This window comes from Hippocampus zosterae, chromosome 11 (assembly GCF_025434085.1).
Source record: "Hippocampus zosterae strain Florida chromosome 11, ASM2543408v3, whole genome shotgun sequence".
Taxonomy (NCBI): Eukaryota; Metazoa; Chordata; class Actinopteri; order Syngnathiformes; family Syngnathidae; genus Hippocampus; species Hippocampus zosterae.
In genome coordinates this window covers 16,651,831-16,671,776 of record NC_067461.1, presented here as the reverse complement: position 1 = coordinate 16,671,776, position 19,946 = coordinate 16,651,831, and the positions used below count along the sequence as shown (strand labels likewise).

Here is a 19,946-nt window from a genome sequence, read left to right as displayed (position 1 = left end):
CTAGGTCTTTCTAAAACAGTGTGAAGACTAGACCGGCCTGGCAGCAGTCCAGACCTGTCTGCCATGGAAAATGTCTGGTGAATTATGACACGTAAACATTTTGTATCACTGATGATAGGGCAATGCTATTAGTGTTTATTTCGCCCCACAGAGTGCTTTAGTTTTACTTTTGAGTTGACAACTGCACAATAACTGTTCTCTTGATGACATTATCTTAGTTAGTTGTTGTTTTTTTTAATGAGTTTAGTTTTGAGAGTTTCTCATGAGAGAAAATGTTAGGCCCCTGGAAAATAACCGAAACAGTTCATACCTGGCCAGATAACTGTCAAGTTAGTAACTCTATGGGTATGCAAGACAAGTTATTTGTACTGCACCTTTCACAAAGAAAATAATTCCAAGTGCATTACATAAAAGATTAAAAAGAAAAGACAAAATATCAAAATATTGGGGGGTGGATTATGAGAAAATCATCTAAAATTACATTCAAATTATTCAAACGAAGCATTAGTTTTGATTAGAAAATAACATGCAAATGGGGATTAAAATAGGACAATAAGGTTAGATTCATGAGAATCCTACAGTTAATATTTTTTCCAACCCTGACAGTTTCAATAGACCTGAGGTATTAGGGACTTTATTCCATAGGTGAGGATCATTCTAACTATGGACACTACAACAGCATACGCTTTCAATTAATACTTATATTTCATAATTTAAGCACTTTTCATGACAGAGAACTGTAATGTCGGGATGTTGGGACCCATCCACTGTGGAGTGACTGAGTAAATGACTCATCGACAATGAATGTTGGGCCATCACGCGTGAAACAATCGTGACTAAGCACCAATCGCATTGTATTACACAGTTCTGTGATAAAAATGTGTAAAACACACTGATGCTTTAGAATGTTTACACCAAACTCGATATATGACAGACAATTTAAGAAGCAACATTGCAATGCTTAAGATGGGTCGCCGAGGTCAACCACCCGGCTTAACGGCCCCGACTGGTGCCTTCCATTAGTTCAGTAGCAAGGACTAGCTAGCTTGACTCGATGCGTTGACAACACTTACGTCTTCGAACTGCATAAGTCACCAGTCAACACTTACGTAATTTCTTTGCTGAGATGGGGACCGCTTCCAGCTGCTTGTAAATAGATCGTGCACTGCGCCGTTCGTTTGATGCACTTGAACATACTTTGCACCCATGAACAACAAACCTTTCCTTTCACACCACCATCTTAATTCAGTCAGAAGCAGTCGATCTCAGACGTCAGCGAAAACTTGTGAAATATGTAAAATCGCCCAACATTTACTTTTGTAACGATTAGGTATAAATTTGAAGGACATTAAAATGTGTTCCTAACACGCGCAAAATATTATGAACCAATACATTGTTGTTACTGACGCGTATATCGATTACAAAGCCTGTACGTCGAGTGTAATGAACAGGTCTGGTTTCAAAGCTTTGTCTTATACTGCGTTCACCGGCATTTTCACAGCTGTCAGCAGACAAATGGCACGTACTTCTTATATACAACGTGCTGTTTTAACATAACATCGTCATGAATTTCGTAGTATGTTGCGACACTAACCGAATAAAAAGGAGATTAGTCTAAATAGGCAGCGTTAACAACATTTGCGTTCTTATTACATTAAAAATCTTGGTTTCCTTTCATTCCTTTTTATATTTGACTTGCAGAAGTCTGCAAAATTAGCACATCTTACTACTGTATACATTTTCTCAGTATCCCCAAACCACAGCGTCAAAATAAAAAGACAACAATAAAAGAAACATTTCTAAAAAGACAACGAAAAAGAAACATTTCCGTTCATTGCAACAAGAATAACTCCAATATAATATTATTACAGTTAATTTTAATCTTCTGATAGTTTCTTGATGCAGTAGTTAAAGAATAACCTCGGTTCGACTTTATCCTCAACATCTGCAACCATCTGACGTCAACACTCGCCACCACTAGATGGAGACATTTCTTTACTCTCACAAATCAAGGTCCAGTTTTTCCCCAAATCAAACAATATGTATACTCAAGATAGTCTCCGAGACAACCGTGGAAATATTCTGAAGTGATTTACTGAAACATATGCAGAGAATGATTATGATAGTAAACAGATGCAATAAACATGTAGTCATCCATTTGTAAACCCACAAACCACACGTATGTGTTTTTGTCTTCAAATAAGCACAGTCTCACTAACCAACAAAATACCCATTAGGTTAAAGTACAAAGAGCAAAATAATGTAGGGCAGGCAGAGTTAACGTGTGTTTACTTTGACAAGGCTCACATTAATGTCATTTACTTTGCTCCTCCTCTTTTAAAAAATACCTTGCACTCAGCTCTGTTATGCTGGAGAGGACAGTGGACAAGACCTCCTGACTGAGTGAGAGACCACCTGAGCAGGAATGGAAGAATCAACCGAGAGCCTGAAGAAGAAAAAAGTTGTGGCAGTGGTGGGAGGTGGACTGGTAAGACAAAGTGAAAGTAAATACCCATTGTTTTTCTTGAGCTTCATACTGACAGTACCAGAGCAACGTTGGAAAGTCACACAGTGCTTTAATGCTCGTTATAGCTTACATTGTGCGCCAAATTCACCCAATTTATTTAAAGGTACTGTAATAGAGCATGTTAATGAGTGTAATTAACATGCAACGCCAACCGTTCATTTTATGTTTGCAATGAAGTGAGAGAAATTAAATGGAGCCTGGTTCACACTGACCCAGGAACATTCATTATTGCTGTTACTGAGAAACAAATGTAACATGAGAGTTGAATACGCATGTAAAAGTTATATGAATGTATATAAACCAATAAATATTGTCCATTACATCTCATTTTTGGCAGTGACGAGAACACCTATCTTTTGTTTTAGGTTGGTGCCCTGAATGCCTGCTTCTTCGCCAAAAAAGGTTTTGAGGTGCATGTGTTTGAAACACGGGATGGTATGAGCAAAACTTCATCTGATAATATGACAGAATGGACAGAATATAGTAAATGCATGAACTTTTGGCCAGATATTCGGCAAGCAAAAATCGTGAAGGGGAGAAGTATCAACCTGGCTTTATCTCACAGAGGCCGTCAGTCACTCAAGCATGTCGGAATGGAGGGGAAGGTTTGTTGACGCACTTTAATGCTATAGAAGGACATCGAGAACCGGCACGCGGGGACATTAGCATGGCAGCTATTTTCTTAGAGCTCAATAAGATTTTGGGTAATTGTATGTTACTATACACATAGACAACCAACCTACACATCGATAGATAGTTAATTAAGCTAAGAAGCATGTTTTTTAAATGTGGAATGATAAACCCACAGAAACATAAGAGAACATGCAAACTCGACGCAGGAGGGTCCAAATTGAGATTTGTACCCTTCTTGGTTGTGAAGCAGATATGCTAACCACTATTTCACGATGTCATTTAGCTTATACAATTTATATCATTTAGATCAGGCGATTTCATCAGCCTTTTCAAACAGACATGTTCCCATATCCACAGGGATGGCGCTACATTGGGTTAATGGGGGCTTGACCCCATCAGAAATGTGTCTAGACATCGGGCTCAATGTGGCCGATCCTGATTTTCATACAAGCGTAAGCTTGCTGCACATGTTTGCCAATTTGGGAGATCACCTTCACCAAGTTGGGTGTTCTGGCAAAGTGAATGGCAGTCCTTATGCACCAATGCGAGTGACAATTATGAGAGAATGTCCAGCAGATTTTACCAGCTCATTCCGTATACCTGCCAACATCATCTATGCCAGTCATGAAAATAGACCCCATAATGACATTAAAGGAAACGTGTTAAAACTCAAAACTTAACTAACACTGAACAACTGAACTCATCTTTGAAAACAAAGTCATTTCAACCTTGAAAAATACTGGCACTGGACTTTTAAATGTAAATAATACACAACCCCAGGTTCTAAAACATTTGAAGACATTGGTCAGATGACCTCTCGTTAATTTGTAACATGGTATGTCATCTGACCTTTCAACCAGAAATGCTTAAAGCATTGTTATCTACTGATGATGAAGAATTCTTGGTAGAACAAATTCATGTATCTTTATGTGTTGAAGCATCTGAGGCATAAACATCAGATACGTGAAGATATGCATATAATCACTCCAAGTAGCATTCATATTTCAGTTTTGGCTTTGTAACATGAAGTCAGAAAATCTGATTTTATTGATGAAGGGAAAACAACTACCTCTACTTATGAACGTCTCCATTTAACATTTTCAAGTTACGAAACGTCTCAACAGGAAAATATTGCCTCTTGTTTCGAAAGAAATGTCAATATACGAAAGGTGAAAATGCAGTTTACTAGTCGGGCGATCGCTCACTATGCTGATGTTTGCCTTGGACATTTTCAAAGGACTGTTAAAAGCACCTCTCCGTGAGCCGTCACCTTACCGTGGTGGAGGGGTTTGTGTGTCCCAATGATCCTAGGAGCTAAGTTGTCTGGGGCTTTATGCCCCTGGCAGGGTCACCCATGGCAAACGGGGTTTGTGTGTCCCAATGATCCTCGGAGCTAAGTTGTCTGGGGCTTTATGCCCCTGGCAGGGTCACCCATGGCAAACAGGTCCTAGGTGAGGGACCAGACAAAGCACGGCTCACAGAGCCCCTTAATGACAAATAAAATCGATGGTATCCAGTTTCCCTTGCCCGGACGTGGGTCACCGGGGCCCCCCTCTGGAGCCAGGCCTGGAGGTGGGGCTCGTTGGCGAGCGCCTGGTGGCCGGGCCTACACCCATGGGGCCCGGCCGGGCTCAGCCCGAAGAGGCAACGTGGGTCCCCCTTCTCATGGTCTCACCACCCGTGGGAGGGGTCAAAGGGGTCGGGTGCAATGCGAGCTGGGCGGCAGCCAAAGGCGGGGACCCTGGCGGTCCGATCCTCGGCTGCAGAAGCTAGCTCTTGGGACATGGAATGTCACCTCTCTGGCAGGGAAGGAGCCCGAACTGGTGTGTGAGGCAGAGAAGTTCCGACTGGATATAGTCGGACTTGCCTCCACACACAGCCTAGGTTCTGGTACCAGTCCTCTCGAGAGGGGTTGGACTCTCTTTCACTCTGGAGTTGCTCACGGTGAGAGGCGCAGAGCAGGTGTGGGCATACTTATTGCCCCCCGGCTCAGTGCCTGTACATTGGGGTTCACACCGGTGGACGAGAGGGTTGCATCCCTCCGCCTGCGGGTGGGGGGACGGGTCCTGACTGTTGTTTGTGCATATGCACCAAACAGCAGCTCAGCATACCCACCCTTTTTGGAGTCCTTGGAGGGTGTGCTGGAGAGTACTCCTGCTGGGCACTCCCTTGTTCTACTGGGGGACTTCAATGCTCACGTGGGCAATGACAGTGAGACCTGGAGGGGCGTGATTGGGAGGAACGGCCCCCCCGATCAGAACTCGAGTGGTGTTTTGTTATTGGACTTCTGTGCTCGTCACGGACTGTCCATAACGAACACCTTGTTCAAACATAAGGGTGTCCACGTGTGCACTTGGCACCAGGACACCCTAGGCCGTAGTTCGATGATCGACCTTGTGGTCGTGTCATCGGATTTGCGGCCGCATGTTCTGGACACTCGGGTGAAGAGAGGGGCGGAGCTGTCAACTGATCACCACCTGGTGGTGAGTAGGCTCCGATGGTGGGGGAAGATGCCGGTCCGTCCTGGCAGACCCAAACGTATTGTGAGGGTTTGTTGGGAGCGTCTGGCGGAATCCCCTGTCAGAAGGAGTTTCAACTCCCACCTCCGACAGAGCTTTTCCCATGTTCCGGGGGAGACGGGGGACATTGAGTCCGAGTGGACCATGTTCCGTGCCTCTATTGTTGAGGCGGCCAATCTGAGTTGTGGCCGTAAGGTGGTTGGTGCCTGTCGTGGCGGCAACCCTCGTACTCGCTGGTGGACACCAGCAGTAAGGGATGCCGTCAAGCTGAAGAAGGAGTCCTATCGAGCCTTTATGGCCTGTGGGACCCCAGAGGCAGCTGAAGGGTACCGACTGGCCAAGCGGAACGCAGCTTCGGTGGTCGCCGAGGCAAAAACCCGAGCATGGGAAGAGTTCGGTGAGGCCATGGAAGCCGACTTCCGGACGGCTTCGAGGAAATTCTGGTCCACCATCCGACGTCTCAGGAGGGGGAAGCAGTGCACCACGAACACTGTGTACAGTGGGGATGGGGCGCTGCTGACTTCGACTCGGGACGTTGTGAACCGGTGGGCAGAGTACTTCGAAGAGCTCCTCAACTCCACCAACATGCCTTCCTTGGAGGAAGCAGAGCCTGGGGACTCTGAGGTGGGCTCTCCTATCTCTGTGGTTGAAGTCACCGATGTGGTTAAAAAGCTCCTCGGTGGCAAGGCCCCAGGGGTGGAAGAGATCCGCCCAGAGTTCCTCAAGGTTCTGGATGTTGTGGGGCTGTCCTGGTTGACACGCCTCTGCAACATCACGTGGTCAACGGGGAGAGTGCCTCTGGATTGGCAGACCGGGGTGGTAGTCCCTCTTTTTAAAAAGGGGGACCGGAGGGTGTGTTCCAACTACAGAGGGATCACACTCCTCAGCCTCCCTGGTAAGGTCTATTCAGGGGTGCTGGAGAGGAGGGTCCGTCAGGAAGTCGAGCCTCAGATTGAGGAGGAGCAGTGTGGTTTTCGTCCCGGCCGTGGAACAGTGGACCAGCTCTACAACCTTAGCAGGGTTTTCGAGGGTATGTGGGAATTCGCCCAACCAGTCTACATGTGTTTTGTGGACTTGGAGAAGGCGTTTGACCGTGTCCCTCGGGGAGTTCTGTGTGGGGTGCTTCGTGGGTATGGAGTACCGAACCCCCTGATACGGGCTGTTCGGTCACTATACCACCGATGTCAGAGTTTGGTCCGCATTGCCGGCAGTAAGTCGGAATCGTTTCCAGTGAGGGTAGGACTCCGCCAAGGCTGCCCTTTGTCACGATTCTGTTCATAACCTTCATGGACAGAATCTCTTGGCGCAGCCGAAGCGTTGAGGGGGTCCGTTTTGGTGGCCTCAGTATTGCATCCCTGCTTTTTGCAGATGATGTGGTGCTGTTGGCTCCTTCAAACAGGGCTCTCCAACTCTCACTGGAGCGTTTCGCAGCCGAGTGTGAAGCGGTTGGGATGAAAATCAGCACCTCCAAATCTGAAACCATGGTCCTCAGTCGGAAAAGGGTGGAGTGCCCCCTCCAGGTCGGGGGGGAGATCTTGCCCCAAGTGGAGGAGTTTAAGTATCTTGGGGTCTTGTTCACGAGTGAGGGCAGGAGGGAGCGAGAGATCGACAGGCGGATCGGTGCAGCGTCTGCTGTGATGCGGACGTTGTATCGGTCTGTCGTGGTGAAGAAGGAGCTGAGCCAAAGGGCGAAGCTCTCAATTTACCGGTCGATCTACGTTCCAACCCTCATCTATGGTCACGAGCTATGGGTCGTGACCGAAAGAACGAGATCACGGATACAAGCGGCCGAAATGAGTTTTCTCCGCAGGGTGTCCGGGCTCTCCCTTAGAGATAAGGTGAGAAGCTCGGTCATCCGGGAGGGGCTCCGAGTCGAGCCGCTTCTCCTCCACATCGAGAGGAGCCAGATGAGGTGGCTTGGGCATCTGATTCGGATGCCTCCTGAACGCCTCCCTGGTGAGGTGTTCCGGGCATGTCCCACTGTGAGGAGACCCCGAGGAAGACCCAGGACACGCTGGAGAGACTATGTCACCCAGCTGGCCTGGGAACGCCTCGGGATCCCCCGGGGAGAGCTGGAAGAAGTAGCTAGGGAGAGGAAAGTCTGGGCTTCCCTGCTAAAGCTGTTGCCCCCGCGACCCGGCCCCGGATAAGCGGTAGAAGATGGATGGATGGATGGATGTTAAAAGCAGACAAAAGCAAACGTCCTTGGATCATTTCTTTACAAAACGCCAGGCAAAAATTACTCCTGAGAGAGTACATGAACTAAAGAGGGCAAAAAACCATGAGGATGCAGTTAAACGTTAAATAACCATGATTTTTGTTCTTTAATCTGTTCTTTATTTTTTTACATTATACACAACTCTAATTTATTGTGCAATAATCCAATTGTAACAGTTTTTGTTACATATTTTGATGCATTTTTATTCTTTCGGAAACATTTATGTCTGAATTTTTTTTGGAGGGGGTGTAGGGGGCTTGGAACAAATTAGGGCATTAACATGGAAAACGCGTCTCTACTTAGAAAACTTTATACTGAAGAAATTTCTTCCGGAACCAATTAATTTTCGTAACTGTATTCAACGTAACCTTGACCTGTGTGATAAAGCACTTGCTCTCGACACCTAATAACTGCTTGGGCCACCCCTCAACAACAACTGACATCAAGGGCCCTAATTGAGTTGACTGACACCTACGACCTTGCCGTATAAACAGGTGTAACCTAATTTTCATGTTAGCGCAAGTGTAGTCCAGCATTTTTGGGGCCATGATACGCCTCTCTTGGAGTTTGGGTGCATACAGTTGCCTCGCCCCCGACTCATCCGACAATTTGGTAGAAAGTCGTTTGTGCTCCACGTAAAAATTGGTGCATTGTCATATTTGGGTAATCTTTGACTGATATTTATTTATTTGTTTGATGATCTTAAACAAAAAATGTGGAAACTGCAAAAAATGAATAATTTGAAAAGAAGGCAATTACTTGTTCCCTTAGAGTCGATCTAGCAAGGAAATATAGTCAAATGCCAATCGGTATTTGCTACTTCAGTCTTGTACTAAAAAATGTACAGTTTAATTAATTATTATTATGATTAAATTGATATAGTGAGTACAATTTGATTAGACTTTCTATCGTAACGTGCTGTTTTATCTTTTAGATTGTTTCCCAGGGAATCCCCATGCATGCAAGGATGATCCATTCACTAAATAGTGTGCAGTCTCCAATTCCGTATGGCAAAAAGGGCCAGGTGAGTCTTTACAATAGTGTTGTTGTCCACTTTTACCAGTAGAATCAAGGAACTGCTCTGATAATTTTTTCTTCAAATATTCAGTAGAGCATGTTGAGACAAATAAGTATTCTGTCAAAATATCTTGTCTGCTTTACATACAATGATTTATTCTATTCACAACATGACAATGACACTGTTTATCATCATTTTTGCATATTCATTGGATCTCACAAGCGCCATTGCCGTCGTGGAATCCATTCTTCATTGTTACAATTTACCTCATGCCTCGGTTACAATTTACCTCGGTGGCAGTTTCTAGATAAAATATTTTCACTTTTCCCTCATTTGAGCATGCATGTAAATGCATGTTAAATGAATGAACATTGAAGCAATAAAACGGAATATTTCCATACATATATACACAGAGCTGGTTTGCCAAACTTACTTTACCACTCTACTGTCATTATATTTGTTCATAATTGAAAAACATTAAATGGCATTTATGTTTCTAAAAATGATTGTTTCTATGTTACTGAGGACGCAAACATTGAAATTATTGATATATGAAGCCCAGAGGCATCTGGTTTTCTATTTTCAGTAAACAGTATGCTGCCTATTTGTTGAGCTGCAGCTGCAGAACTGTATAATAATGAGACAATGTTTTCACTTTAGTTCATCCTGTCAGTAGACCGAGCCAATCTGAACAAACAACTGCTCACAGGTAAGACCATTATCCGGCTTTCCATAGTTCTGCTGAAATAATTCAATGCATTAACACTGAGAAGAGAAATGTGACAAGACTGCAGTTATAACAGTGAGCAAATTAGCGTAGCACTTTCAAATCAAAGCGGTACTAGGCGCTAAATTTTTGAACCCCTTGCGAAACATATAGTATGGTGGATGATTAAACTTTTTAAATTATACAGTAGGGCCCGACTGATATGGATTATTTCAGGCCAAAACCGATGCTGATTTACTGTATAAAATCCAATTAAAAAAAATCCTCACAATGTATTTCGATTGGCATTAATTATATGCAGATTTTAGGTATCTGTGGGCCCTGCGGGAGGAAATCCATCTGAATCGCATATTGTCAAGAGGGTCATTGGCGTACTGGAGCCTATCCCAGCTCATTTTGAGCAGTATGCGGGATATACCCTGAACTGGTCACCAGTCAATCGCAGGGGACACATAGACGAACAACCATCCACGCTCACAACCATACGTAAGGACAATTTATGGTGTTCAATTCACCTACCATGCACATTTTTGGAATGTGAAGAGGAAACTGGAGTACCCAGTACTACACCCAGTTTGTTAATAGTTATTAATTATTTAGGAATGTTATACAGGTGTATACAGTGTCCCCTCAATTTTTGCTGGTGATAGGTTCAAAGCCCCCTGTCCGCATATTGATTTATTTTTGTTTTTTTGCAAAGTTCGACTTATTTATTTATTTATTTTGAAGGGGTTCACGCCTCTTTTTGTAATTACACTGAGCTGTTTTAAGACAAACTCACAAAAACAAAATTATGAGCCAATGTGTCATTTTGTTTGCTGTCAGAGGCTTTGAGTGCTCCGCTCACAATTTCTGAACACAGCTGTTTACAGTCCAGTTTGTACTGTCTGTACTGGGCTTTATTTTTTTTGGACTCTGAATTTTAAAAACGTTCTGAGTTTTCGAATGGTCTGAGTTAAGCATTGTGCTTGGAGAGTATTTCCGAACGCACTCATGGTGAAGGAACAGGATTGTGGGGGGCGTTGAGCTCTAGGGCGCGTTTGGAAATCTTCGCTGAGCATGCCATGTACTGCTTCAAATCCAACCGTTGGGAAACTCGAAGAACGTTGTGCCATTTGGTTATACAGGGTGCACCAAAGAGTACCAGTGCACACTCTTGGGCTCCAACTGGGGACACGTTGTGCCAGAGTGTCAGTCCAGTCTAGATGGAAACAGTTCAACTAAAAGCTACTGATTGGTTTATACATACATAGGCTGTGTTTGGAAATTAATGTGAGTGGAGCGTGCCCCTCAGAGTGAATTTCCGAGTGCGACCCTCGTGTTCATGGTCTCCATTTTTGTAAAACCAATTTCCCCTTTAGCAAAATCAATAAATGAATAGAAAAATTAACATTTCTTGACTGGTCCGACATAAAAGGAAGAAAATGGCTTGAAATATAGCAAATAGTGAGGTAAAACTGCAATAGATGAACTTATGGTCATAAACAAGAATCCGTGACAATGTGACTCCGCAATAAACGACCCACGAAGTAGCAAGAGAACCCCGTACTAACAATATAAGTTCAACGCAGACTGTAATAGCAAAATCCCTGATTGCACGGAACTATTCATTTTATAGTTCTTTGAATTCAAGTTTAAAGCATTATGTTCGGGATTTTTATTTTTTATTTTTTTTAATCAGTGAAAATAGATTTCTTTTATTAATGTAGTGCCTCGGTTTCAGCTGTGAGATAATGTGTGACAGCATGGATCTGTCTTTTAATTAATCTTGATCTTATCAGTACAAATCAGACTCCTGCATCTAAAACATGCATAAAGATATTTCTAAACCATTAATCTGCACACTAACACATGCACTGGAAGTATGCTGCTGCTTTTTTTTTAAACAAGCATTAAAATGTATCCAAAGTTGGATGGATATAATTATGCCATTCAAAGTTTTTTTTAAAAAAACATTTTACTCCAACAGAGGCTGAGACATATGCAAACACCAAGTTGAACTTTGACCACAAACTACTGGACTGGAGTGCTGAATCAGGGCTAATGACCTTTATCAGGTAAACCTTTATGTCATTGACACAAATAGGAACATACATATGATGAGATGCACACACACGTGTATACTACTTTGTATATTCAGGCTAATGTGGAAGAGTGTGTTGCTAATTTGAATTATTTGTTTTAACTCTGTTATTAGTCGCATTCATTTACCTCCACTGAGTGTATGTGGCCTCGGGCATGTTTATTCTCTGGAGTGGGGCACTCATTGAGTGGTATTTGAAACATGTAACATTTAGCAGTAGACTTCTAATTGGTTGTTTTTGAGGTAAATTCAACATACAATTTATAACCTAACTAACAATGAGGCACCTCAAGGTCATTTTTCTCAAGGGAATTGCATTGAACACAGCACTGATTCATTGAAAAAAAAAAGCTCATCCTTTTAGATCCTGCAGTTGGCTCATAAGTGACAAAAGCGCTATATAACTGGCCAGTTAATAACCGTGCCTGAAGGCCAATAATGTAGTTGAATGAGCCATGAGCCACCCTCACTACATTTGATTGGTTCCATTCCTTACCACACTTAATTTATTCAGCCAAATTCCTTTTCAGCCATGTCCCACCAAGTCAGTTCAAGTCTGCCTCAAGACTCTCTCCTTGGCCACCTACTTTTAATTCCTCCCCCTTGGTACCATTTGTGAACATTTGAAACTGTAACATTTTCTTTCAAAGATTCACGGATGAGACCCAGCTCTATTTCTCCTGCAGCATTTCACTCTATCCCTCCTCTGTCACCTCTTTATCTGAAACCAGCTCTTGATTCACCTATAACTTAATGAAGCTGAACAGCGATAATTGGTACAAAATATATATCCAAAGTGGGCAGTTTTCCCATTTCTGTTGGCCACTCTTTAGTTTGCCCTTCTCTTCAGGCCAATAATCTGTGTGTCATCCAAGACAGTATATCAATAACAGCCTACCGGCACAACATCAGTCGACTCTGCCCCTCCCATTTCCCCTCACCCGCCTCCATTCTTGTACACAGCCTTTCCCCTCCCATCTCGACTACTATATCTCTCTCCTTTCTGGCCTCCCCTTCAAGTCCCTCCATAAGTGTCAACTGGTCCAGAATTCAGCTACAGAAGTCATCACAAGAATGCCCTCCTCCCATTACATCATCCCTTGTTCTCAAGCAACTTCACTGGCTCACAGCCAAATTCCATATCCAATTTAAGCTGCTCCTTCTTACCTTCAAAGCCCTTCATAAACTTTCCCCTCCGTACCTGTCTGGCATCCTCCACATCACCTTTCCAGTCCACGTCCTTAGATCCTCCTCCTCCATCCACCTGACTAATCCAGGTGGGGCGTGTTTCCGTCAGTTGTCAGGAAAACATGGGTCAGTCAGTGACGGACTAAGAGATCCATCGGTATTTGACCCAGTTAGTGATGATCACACTGACGGAAGAAAACCTACTTCCAACAGTTTTCAGTCTTTTTTAGTTTCCCGTCAATTATCATTTGTCAGTAAAACGGGCGTCTGTCAGTGACAGACTGATACACCGTTTGTCAGTACAGAAAAAGAAATAGCTGCGAGTATATATACCTGATAAGGCCAGCAGGGAGGCCATGGTTATGATCATCACTTACCACCAGGGAGACCTCCCGGACACATGGCACCAATACCTGGAACTGCAGCCCCCTGTTCCAGTGGGTGTCACCAACAGTGTCTGATCATTGTGATCGGTCAAATTTCATGTATGCATGCCAAAAATAGGATTCACATCATCATCATCAAAGTTATTTAAATGAACCACAGCTTGGTACAATCTTGTACTGGATCTCATTCTTGTAGATTTTGCGGGTGTATATAATGTGGTGACCGAAGTGAGTGTTTCCATGGTTCCCTGTGCTTTTCAGGCCGGACGGATCCACAAAGCAGATTGAAGCAGACCTCATTGTGGGTTGTGATGGTGCCTTTTCAGCTGTTCGCAAGCAATTTCTTCGTCAAAGCCGGTTTGACTATAGTCAGACTTACATCCCTCATGGCTACAAGGAGCTCACCATGCCGCCTGTCAATGGAGAGGTCAGTTCTGCTTCTAGTGCAATAATCAAACTTCTCAGACTCAAGTGTGTTCGTGTCCATTCTCAGTTTGCCATGAAGGCCAATTATCTCCATATTTGGCCCCGGAACACGTTCATGATGATTGCGCTCCCCAACTTGGTGAGTGGGATTTATGTTTCTCTCTTTATTTGCATACACTTAGCATAATCAGTTGTGAAACGTTCGAGTGATGATTGACCCTCAATGATGCCCTTTGTCGGTTAATTAGCCTCATTAGCCATTTCAGACTTAGGGAACATTACATTGCAAAACTGTCGTAGCACCTTGTGATTTAACCCACTTCTTGCACAACAGTGTTATCTGCTATGTCGCACCCCCCCCCCCCCCTCCATTAAAACACTTCTCTGTCTCTCCTGTCCTTAATCCCAAAATGATTTTTCTGCTTGGCTTAGTCAGCAACTGCTCCTTTACTGTGTCAAGGGAGACAAGGTTAAAACAGAAGACTTCAAAGTGCATCAGCCCTGTCACTCACTGTCTTCAGCCTCTGGAATGTCTTTGGCGTAAGAAAAAAAAAATAAGATGAGCGGTTGCTGCTTTGGATGCATGGTAACAAGGGCAATGAAAATCAGTCCTGACATGAAGATGCTGATGGCAACAACTGCTGTGATAATGGCAGCCATTACTTACACCGGCTGCGGGCCTATAATTATTGGCATTCAAACTGAATAATTAATTTTGCAGGTAAAATACATGGATCCGAGCCATGTATTGAACCTTATAAACAAATATACAGGATGTGGTGTGAATTCATGAAAAAAGTGAAATCAAGTACAGTATATCCTGCATGTCCAGATAATTCTGAAGGCATCATGGCTTTATAAGATTGCGGTTGCTTTTTTTGGGGGGGGGGGGGGGTGTGGTTGTCAACACTTTTTTCACCTTTAGGATGGACTGAATACTGAAATAGATTGGAACACACTAAGCATTTACAGTTGATTCACAGTAGGCTCTTCAGCAATTCCTTTCTATCTCATATCATCACCAGATTTCACAAAAGGCAGGTAGGAATTTAAAATGTCATGTGCTGCTAATTAGTCCTGCCGGTGTTACCGTTTTTTTTTTCCAGAGCTGATATTGTGGTCAAATCAGTGTGGGACTACAAAGCACGGTTTTGAATACCGTGATACTAAAATGCCACTCAGTCAAATGCTGACCACTGGGCGATCAAAAAAAGTTGATCATTCATGGGTCAGTTTGGGCTGTAGATTTGGAGTTCAGAGTGTGGGCAGTCAGGGTTGATCGAATAAATGTATTTTGTAGTAGAATTAAAAGTGATATTGTAAAAGTCGAGTCCAAGATGATTGTGTCAATCATTGAGATTTTTTTTTTCAGCACTGTACAGAGGCCTCCAACCTTTTTGGTAACACGGACTAGTTTCACATGAATTCGTATTTTGACAGACTGCGACAGAAAACAAAATACAATCTAAATAAGTCACAACCAGTCACAACATGCGAATTAAAAACACATGTATTTTTATAAAACAATATCCTATTGAGTAATGAACAATACATAAATGAACCAATTATTTAATTTAAATCACCTTCCTTCCTAGGAGTATCGAAGAGGAGTACAGGCTCTCCTCATTAAAATCAATTGGCCGAAGAGTCCGCCCAAGCCAAATAAAATATCAGCCGCAATTCATATTTGTAGTATTCATGTATTATTTTTGACTTTCGGAATGTCAGTGTTGCCTCTTGTAGAGGAGCCTGCATATATTTTCCATGTTTGAAATCCGTGCACGTGGCTTGATTCATGTTTTTTGTCAGTATAAACGCAGCCATACTGGAGAAAAGAGAATTTAGAATTCTAGGAGCACCTGACAGAGAGTAATCTCCCAGAGTGAAAAGATCTGAAATCCATGTGAATCTTTTTTTTTCTTTATAGGACAAGTCTTTTACCTGCACTCTCTTCATGCCCTTTGAAGAGTTTGAGAAGATTACCACGGGAGATGAAGTCATTGAATTTTTCCACAAATATTTTCCTGATGCTACACTACTATTAGGAGTGTAAGCGACTTCCTCACCTCTACCTCTCTCACTCTCTTCCCTTCCCTTCTTCTTCTTTAGCTTACTCAGATGGGATGACGATGCGGTAAAAGCCAATACAACCCATGTGACCATTGTTGACAAGAATGTCGCTGTGCAAGCAAACACACAAAATACAAGTTCAATAATATATTTTTTTCCATTTATATTCCCAGAGATGCTCTCAAAAGAGATTATTTCCAATTGCCTGCCCAGGCCATGGTGTCCGTCAAGTGCTCCCCATATCACATTGGGGACAAATGTGTCCTTATGGGCGACGCGGCGCATGCAGTGGTGCCTTTCTACGGACAGGGAATGAATGCTGTAAGTGACACAGAGGGAATGGACGCATATGGAAAAGGAATACCAATATAGATTATTTATCAGCCGTTTGTTTTGTAGGGGTTTGAGGATTGCCTTGTCTTTGATGAAATCATGGAGCAGTTCAATGAAGATTTCAGTAAGTGCACGTGAGATGCTCAACGGTGGGGGGGATCAGTTCCAAGAAAGAGTTTTATGGCTGCTTTGTGCACAGGTGCTGTACTGCCCGAGTATAGCAGAGTGCGGGTTCCGGATGACCATGCGATCGCAGACCTGGCCATGTACAATTACATTGAGGTAATACTTGTTGACGTATGACATCATACTTTAAAATGCAACACAGCTGCGACGAAAGAGCTGGTCAAAGGGTGACCAGGGGTGGTGACTAGCTGGATAGGGGTGGGAGACATTTATTTACATGACCGATATTGCCAAGGATCCCAGGCAGCCCGCTGGCATTATTTAGTAATTTTGCAATCACATTGCAAAGAAGTGTAATACCAAATAGCCCCCTGCTTTCTGAGAATGAAAACTGAACTCATTAAACCATGAAAAAACTTTTCATGTTCAAGTCAAATTGTCTCTTATATTCTGTATATTGCACTTTTGAGCTTTACGGAAGGTAATGGAAACAAATGTTGGATCATCTCTGAGTGCAACTGCGGCATGAATCAAAACATAGTCACCATCTAGCTTTAATCCAAAGTAACTTTGTTTAAAATCCTGTTGTCATCTGGGGAAACAGCAGATTTTGCTAAAGTGGATCTGATTTACGGCAATGACTCTAATAACTCTCTATGCTAATTTGTGCAATGCATACCTTGGAGACAGACTGCAAATGATCTGAAATTTAAAATCAGGAACGTGGATACCAACTGACTCAAACATTGTGAAAATGATGGACAACGAATATATGACAAAGAGGAACAAATATAATTGAGACTTGAACACTGAAATAAGCCTCATCTCATTTTATACATCGATTTGCACATTCACATTCATGCTCTCATAATGTAGGCCTCTGTTTCTGTTATTTGTGCAGATCGTAAAGGTGAGAATAAGCGGTACCTTAAAGAACACAACTGGATCCGAAATTTAATTTCTCAATGATTTAAATGATTAGAAAAAAGTGTTTACAAACCCACTTGTTGTCTATTTTACAGATGCGAGCGCATGTCAACTCCAAATGGTTCCTTTTTCGAAAGCATGTTGATAACATCCTCCACTTTCTCATGCCAAAGACAATCATCCCACTTTACACCATGGCAAGTGCAAAATATCAAATATCACTTGGAATTCTATGTGCACTTTCATTCCAAGACCAAATAATCAGCAGTCTTTATTTTCCTTCACCCCGATCAGGTGACATTCACAAGAACACGTTACCATGAAGCTGTGAATCACTGGCACTGGCAAAACAAAGTAAGAATGAATTCCATACACCCTCAAGTTATGGCACCCACTGATAGACTGCGCACCTCAATTAAGTACTGGATGTGTGGTGACAATTAAAGTGCTTCACATCAAATGGGCGTATAGAAAAAATGATGGTGGTTCTTGGGTGGCTTTAATTACCTTTCCTATAGCCACTTTTGTGTCTCACAGTACATTTGAATTCCGTAGACTGCACCCCAATTCGCCTCGGGCGTGTAGCTGCATGGGCTCTGTAAAGAGCTCATGCACCTCACCAGTGAATTCAACAAAGAACAAAACTGTGGCACAGTGTTGTATGTGTGGAGACAAACATCATTTTCTGAGATGGGAAGAGTGTGCGTGTATTCAAAGTAGTGTTTTCCTCCATTCACCCATCTCTGAGCATTCCTGCTCCTTCCTGCTCTCCAAGCAGACAAGTGACACTCCAGATTGTCCCAAGGTGTGATGGTTGTTCATCGATGTGTGTCCTGCGATTTGCTGGCAACAAATTTGGGGTGTACCCAACCTACTGCCTAAAGTCAGCTGAGATGGGCTGCAACACTCCCACGACCGCCATGAGGATAATCAGATGAGAAAATTTAGCCCTTCGCATTAATCGGCCCCGTAGAAGTACAGTTTTCACTTTCAAGAATGTTGATCAACCATGATGCATAAGGATCTTCCAAGACAACACAGATGGATTGATGAATAAATGCATAAAAATATTCCAGTTCCTGGCATTTTGCAATCATACGTTTATGATGACGATAATACTTCATGATGATGAACTCATACGTACGGAACTTGATGTACATTTTGTACTGTTCAAGTCCACCTCAAACTAAATCGTGGATACTACCGGTACATTGGGAATATAAAATTCAGGAATAGGCACAAAGTTTAGCCTAATGATTTGAGTATGACACTTCATATTTTCATTAAAATGACATAAAGCAGTGGTCACCAACATGGTGCCCGCGGGCACCAGGTAGCCCGTGAAGACCACTTGAGTAGCCCGCCAGTGCCTGGACATTGTGATTTGCTAGTAGAAATTATGATTTAAAAATGCAAACATTGGCAGTACTGTGAGACATTTCGAAACACGATCAAAGTCTGACAATTTAAATCATCAAGTATTAAAAATAACACATCCTCATATTATTGAAGGTATTTTGGACAAATATGTTATTTCAGACGTGTATCAATTTGGTAGCCCTTCACACAATCGGTACACATGAAGTTGCTCTCACCCTCAAAAATGTTGGTGACAGCTGACATAAAGGGATTCAAATTCTAAATATTGTACTCCTCATCCTATATTTCTTTTTCAGATGATAAATCGGGGCCTGTTATTTGCTGCTACAGGAGCGATTTTGGGAGGCTCTTTCCTGTTCATTAAAAATCCCCCACATATCAACAAGTTCAGCATCCCCACTGAGAAAATATGGAACCAGCTTGCGGCATTTTGGACCTCCTAAACACTTGGCAACATCTCTCACATCTGACTGCAGCAATTAAAACCTCACTTGAAACAAACTGCATTCACGGAGACAAAGTAAATCACGCTCAATTGAATTCATTATTGTGAGTCATTATGTGGAAACGGCATTGATTAGAGCTCAGCAGTGCAAGTCAGATTTGTCAGATTTGATGACTTTTTTGGAATTATTTGAAAAGAGTAATTATTATAAAACAAAGGCAGGATACAAATACAAAAATTGTCACCCTCTTTAATAAGGACAGCCCCAGAGATATACCTTTACCCGTCACATAAAACTCGTGATTTATTGTATATACAGTATATATAAAACATTTTAGCTCAGAAGGTGCACTCAAACAAACACTCTCTGCCTTAACTTGGAAGGATTCTTCCGCAGCTCTGTTGTCATGGTGATGTCGTCCACATGTTCAAATTCAAGGTCCCTTTGATGACCTTTTGGAGCTCCGAATGAGGGGGAATCATATGGAGCCAGTTTGGGTGAAGAGAGAGTTTGTTCGATGTTCTTCTCAGTCAGAATACTCAGGGCAGTGTGAGCAGGCACATTGCCATGGTCAAGCTGCCGCAACGCTCTCTTCTTCTCACACACTGAATGAAGCAAATGGCAGAACACCTCTTTGTAGATGTCCTGGTTGATGACATACTGTATGTATATAAAAGCATGTGGAACAAAACATTCATTGACCGCAGTCTGCTGAGGTAACAGTTATACAGTGTACTTCAAGGCGATTTGGTTGGAAGTAAAAAAAAAAAAACATAGTTTCTAAACATACAGCATTGTTTTCTGACACACAAAAACAACACTTATGCCCACAAGAGGCTTTCAAAGAGCCTCAGAATTCATCACAGTTCATCAACCTGGTATATCATTCAGCATTCAGCACAGAGTTATGAAAGGAATGTCTGACAACACCTTGAGCTG

The 19,946-nt window shown here is 42.8% G+C and overlaps 2 protein-coding genes across 3 annotated transcripts in view; one reads left to right on the top strand and one right to left on the bottom strand.

The window, feature by feature from the left end:
- The window catches only part of ide (insulin-degrading enzyme), a 28,721-nt gene extending 27,275 nt beyond the window's left edge, over positions 1 to 1,446 (bottom strand). Inside the window, exon 1 of one of the 2 annotated variants that reach the window (XM_052081359.1) lies at positions 1,110 to 1,446. In XM_052081359.1, the coding sequence (XP_051937319.1) occupies positions 1,110 to 1,195 (86 nt within the window). In that variant the 5' untranslated portion in view covers positions 1,196 to 1,446. The remainder of the gene's footprint in view (positions 1 to 1,109) is intronic. The other variant, XM_052081360.1, reaches the window with a different exon arrangement.
- An 842-nt stretch (positions 1,447 to 2,288) lies between these two features.
- Positions 2,289 to 19,105, top strand: LOC127610874 (kynurenine 3-monooxygenase). The gene is made up of 15 exons (XM_052081362.1): positions 2,289 to 2,488; positions 2,893 to 2,962; positions 3,035 to 3,132; positions 8,832 to 8,921; positions 9,576 to 9,624; positions 11,612 to 11,699; positions 13,561 to 13,726; positions 13,793 to 13,864; positions 15,653 to 15,774; positions 15,969 to 16,116; positions 16,195 to 16,252; positions 16,328 to 16,410; positions 17,277 to 17,378; positions 17,476 to 17,535; positions 18,858 to 19,105. Exons 1-15 carry the CDS (start codon positions 2,426 to 2,428, stop codon positions 19,002 to 19,004), a joined length of 1,416 nt encoding a protein of 471 aa, XP_051937322.1. The 5' UTR covers positions 2,289 to 2,425; the 3' UTR covers positions 19,005 to 19,105.
- The last annotated feature ends 841 nt before the right edge of the window (positions 19,106 to 19,946 follow it).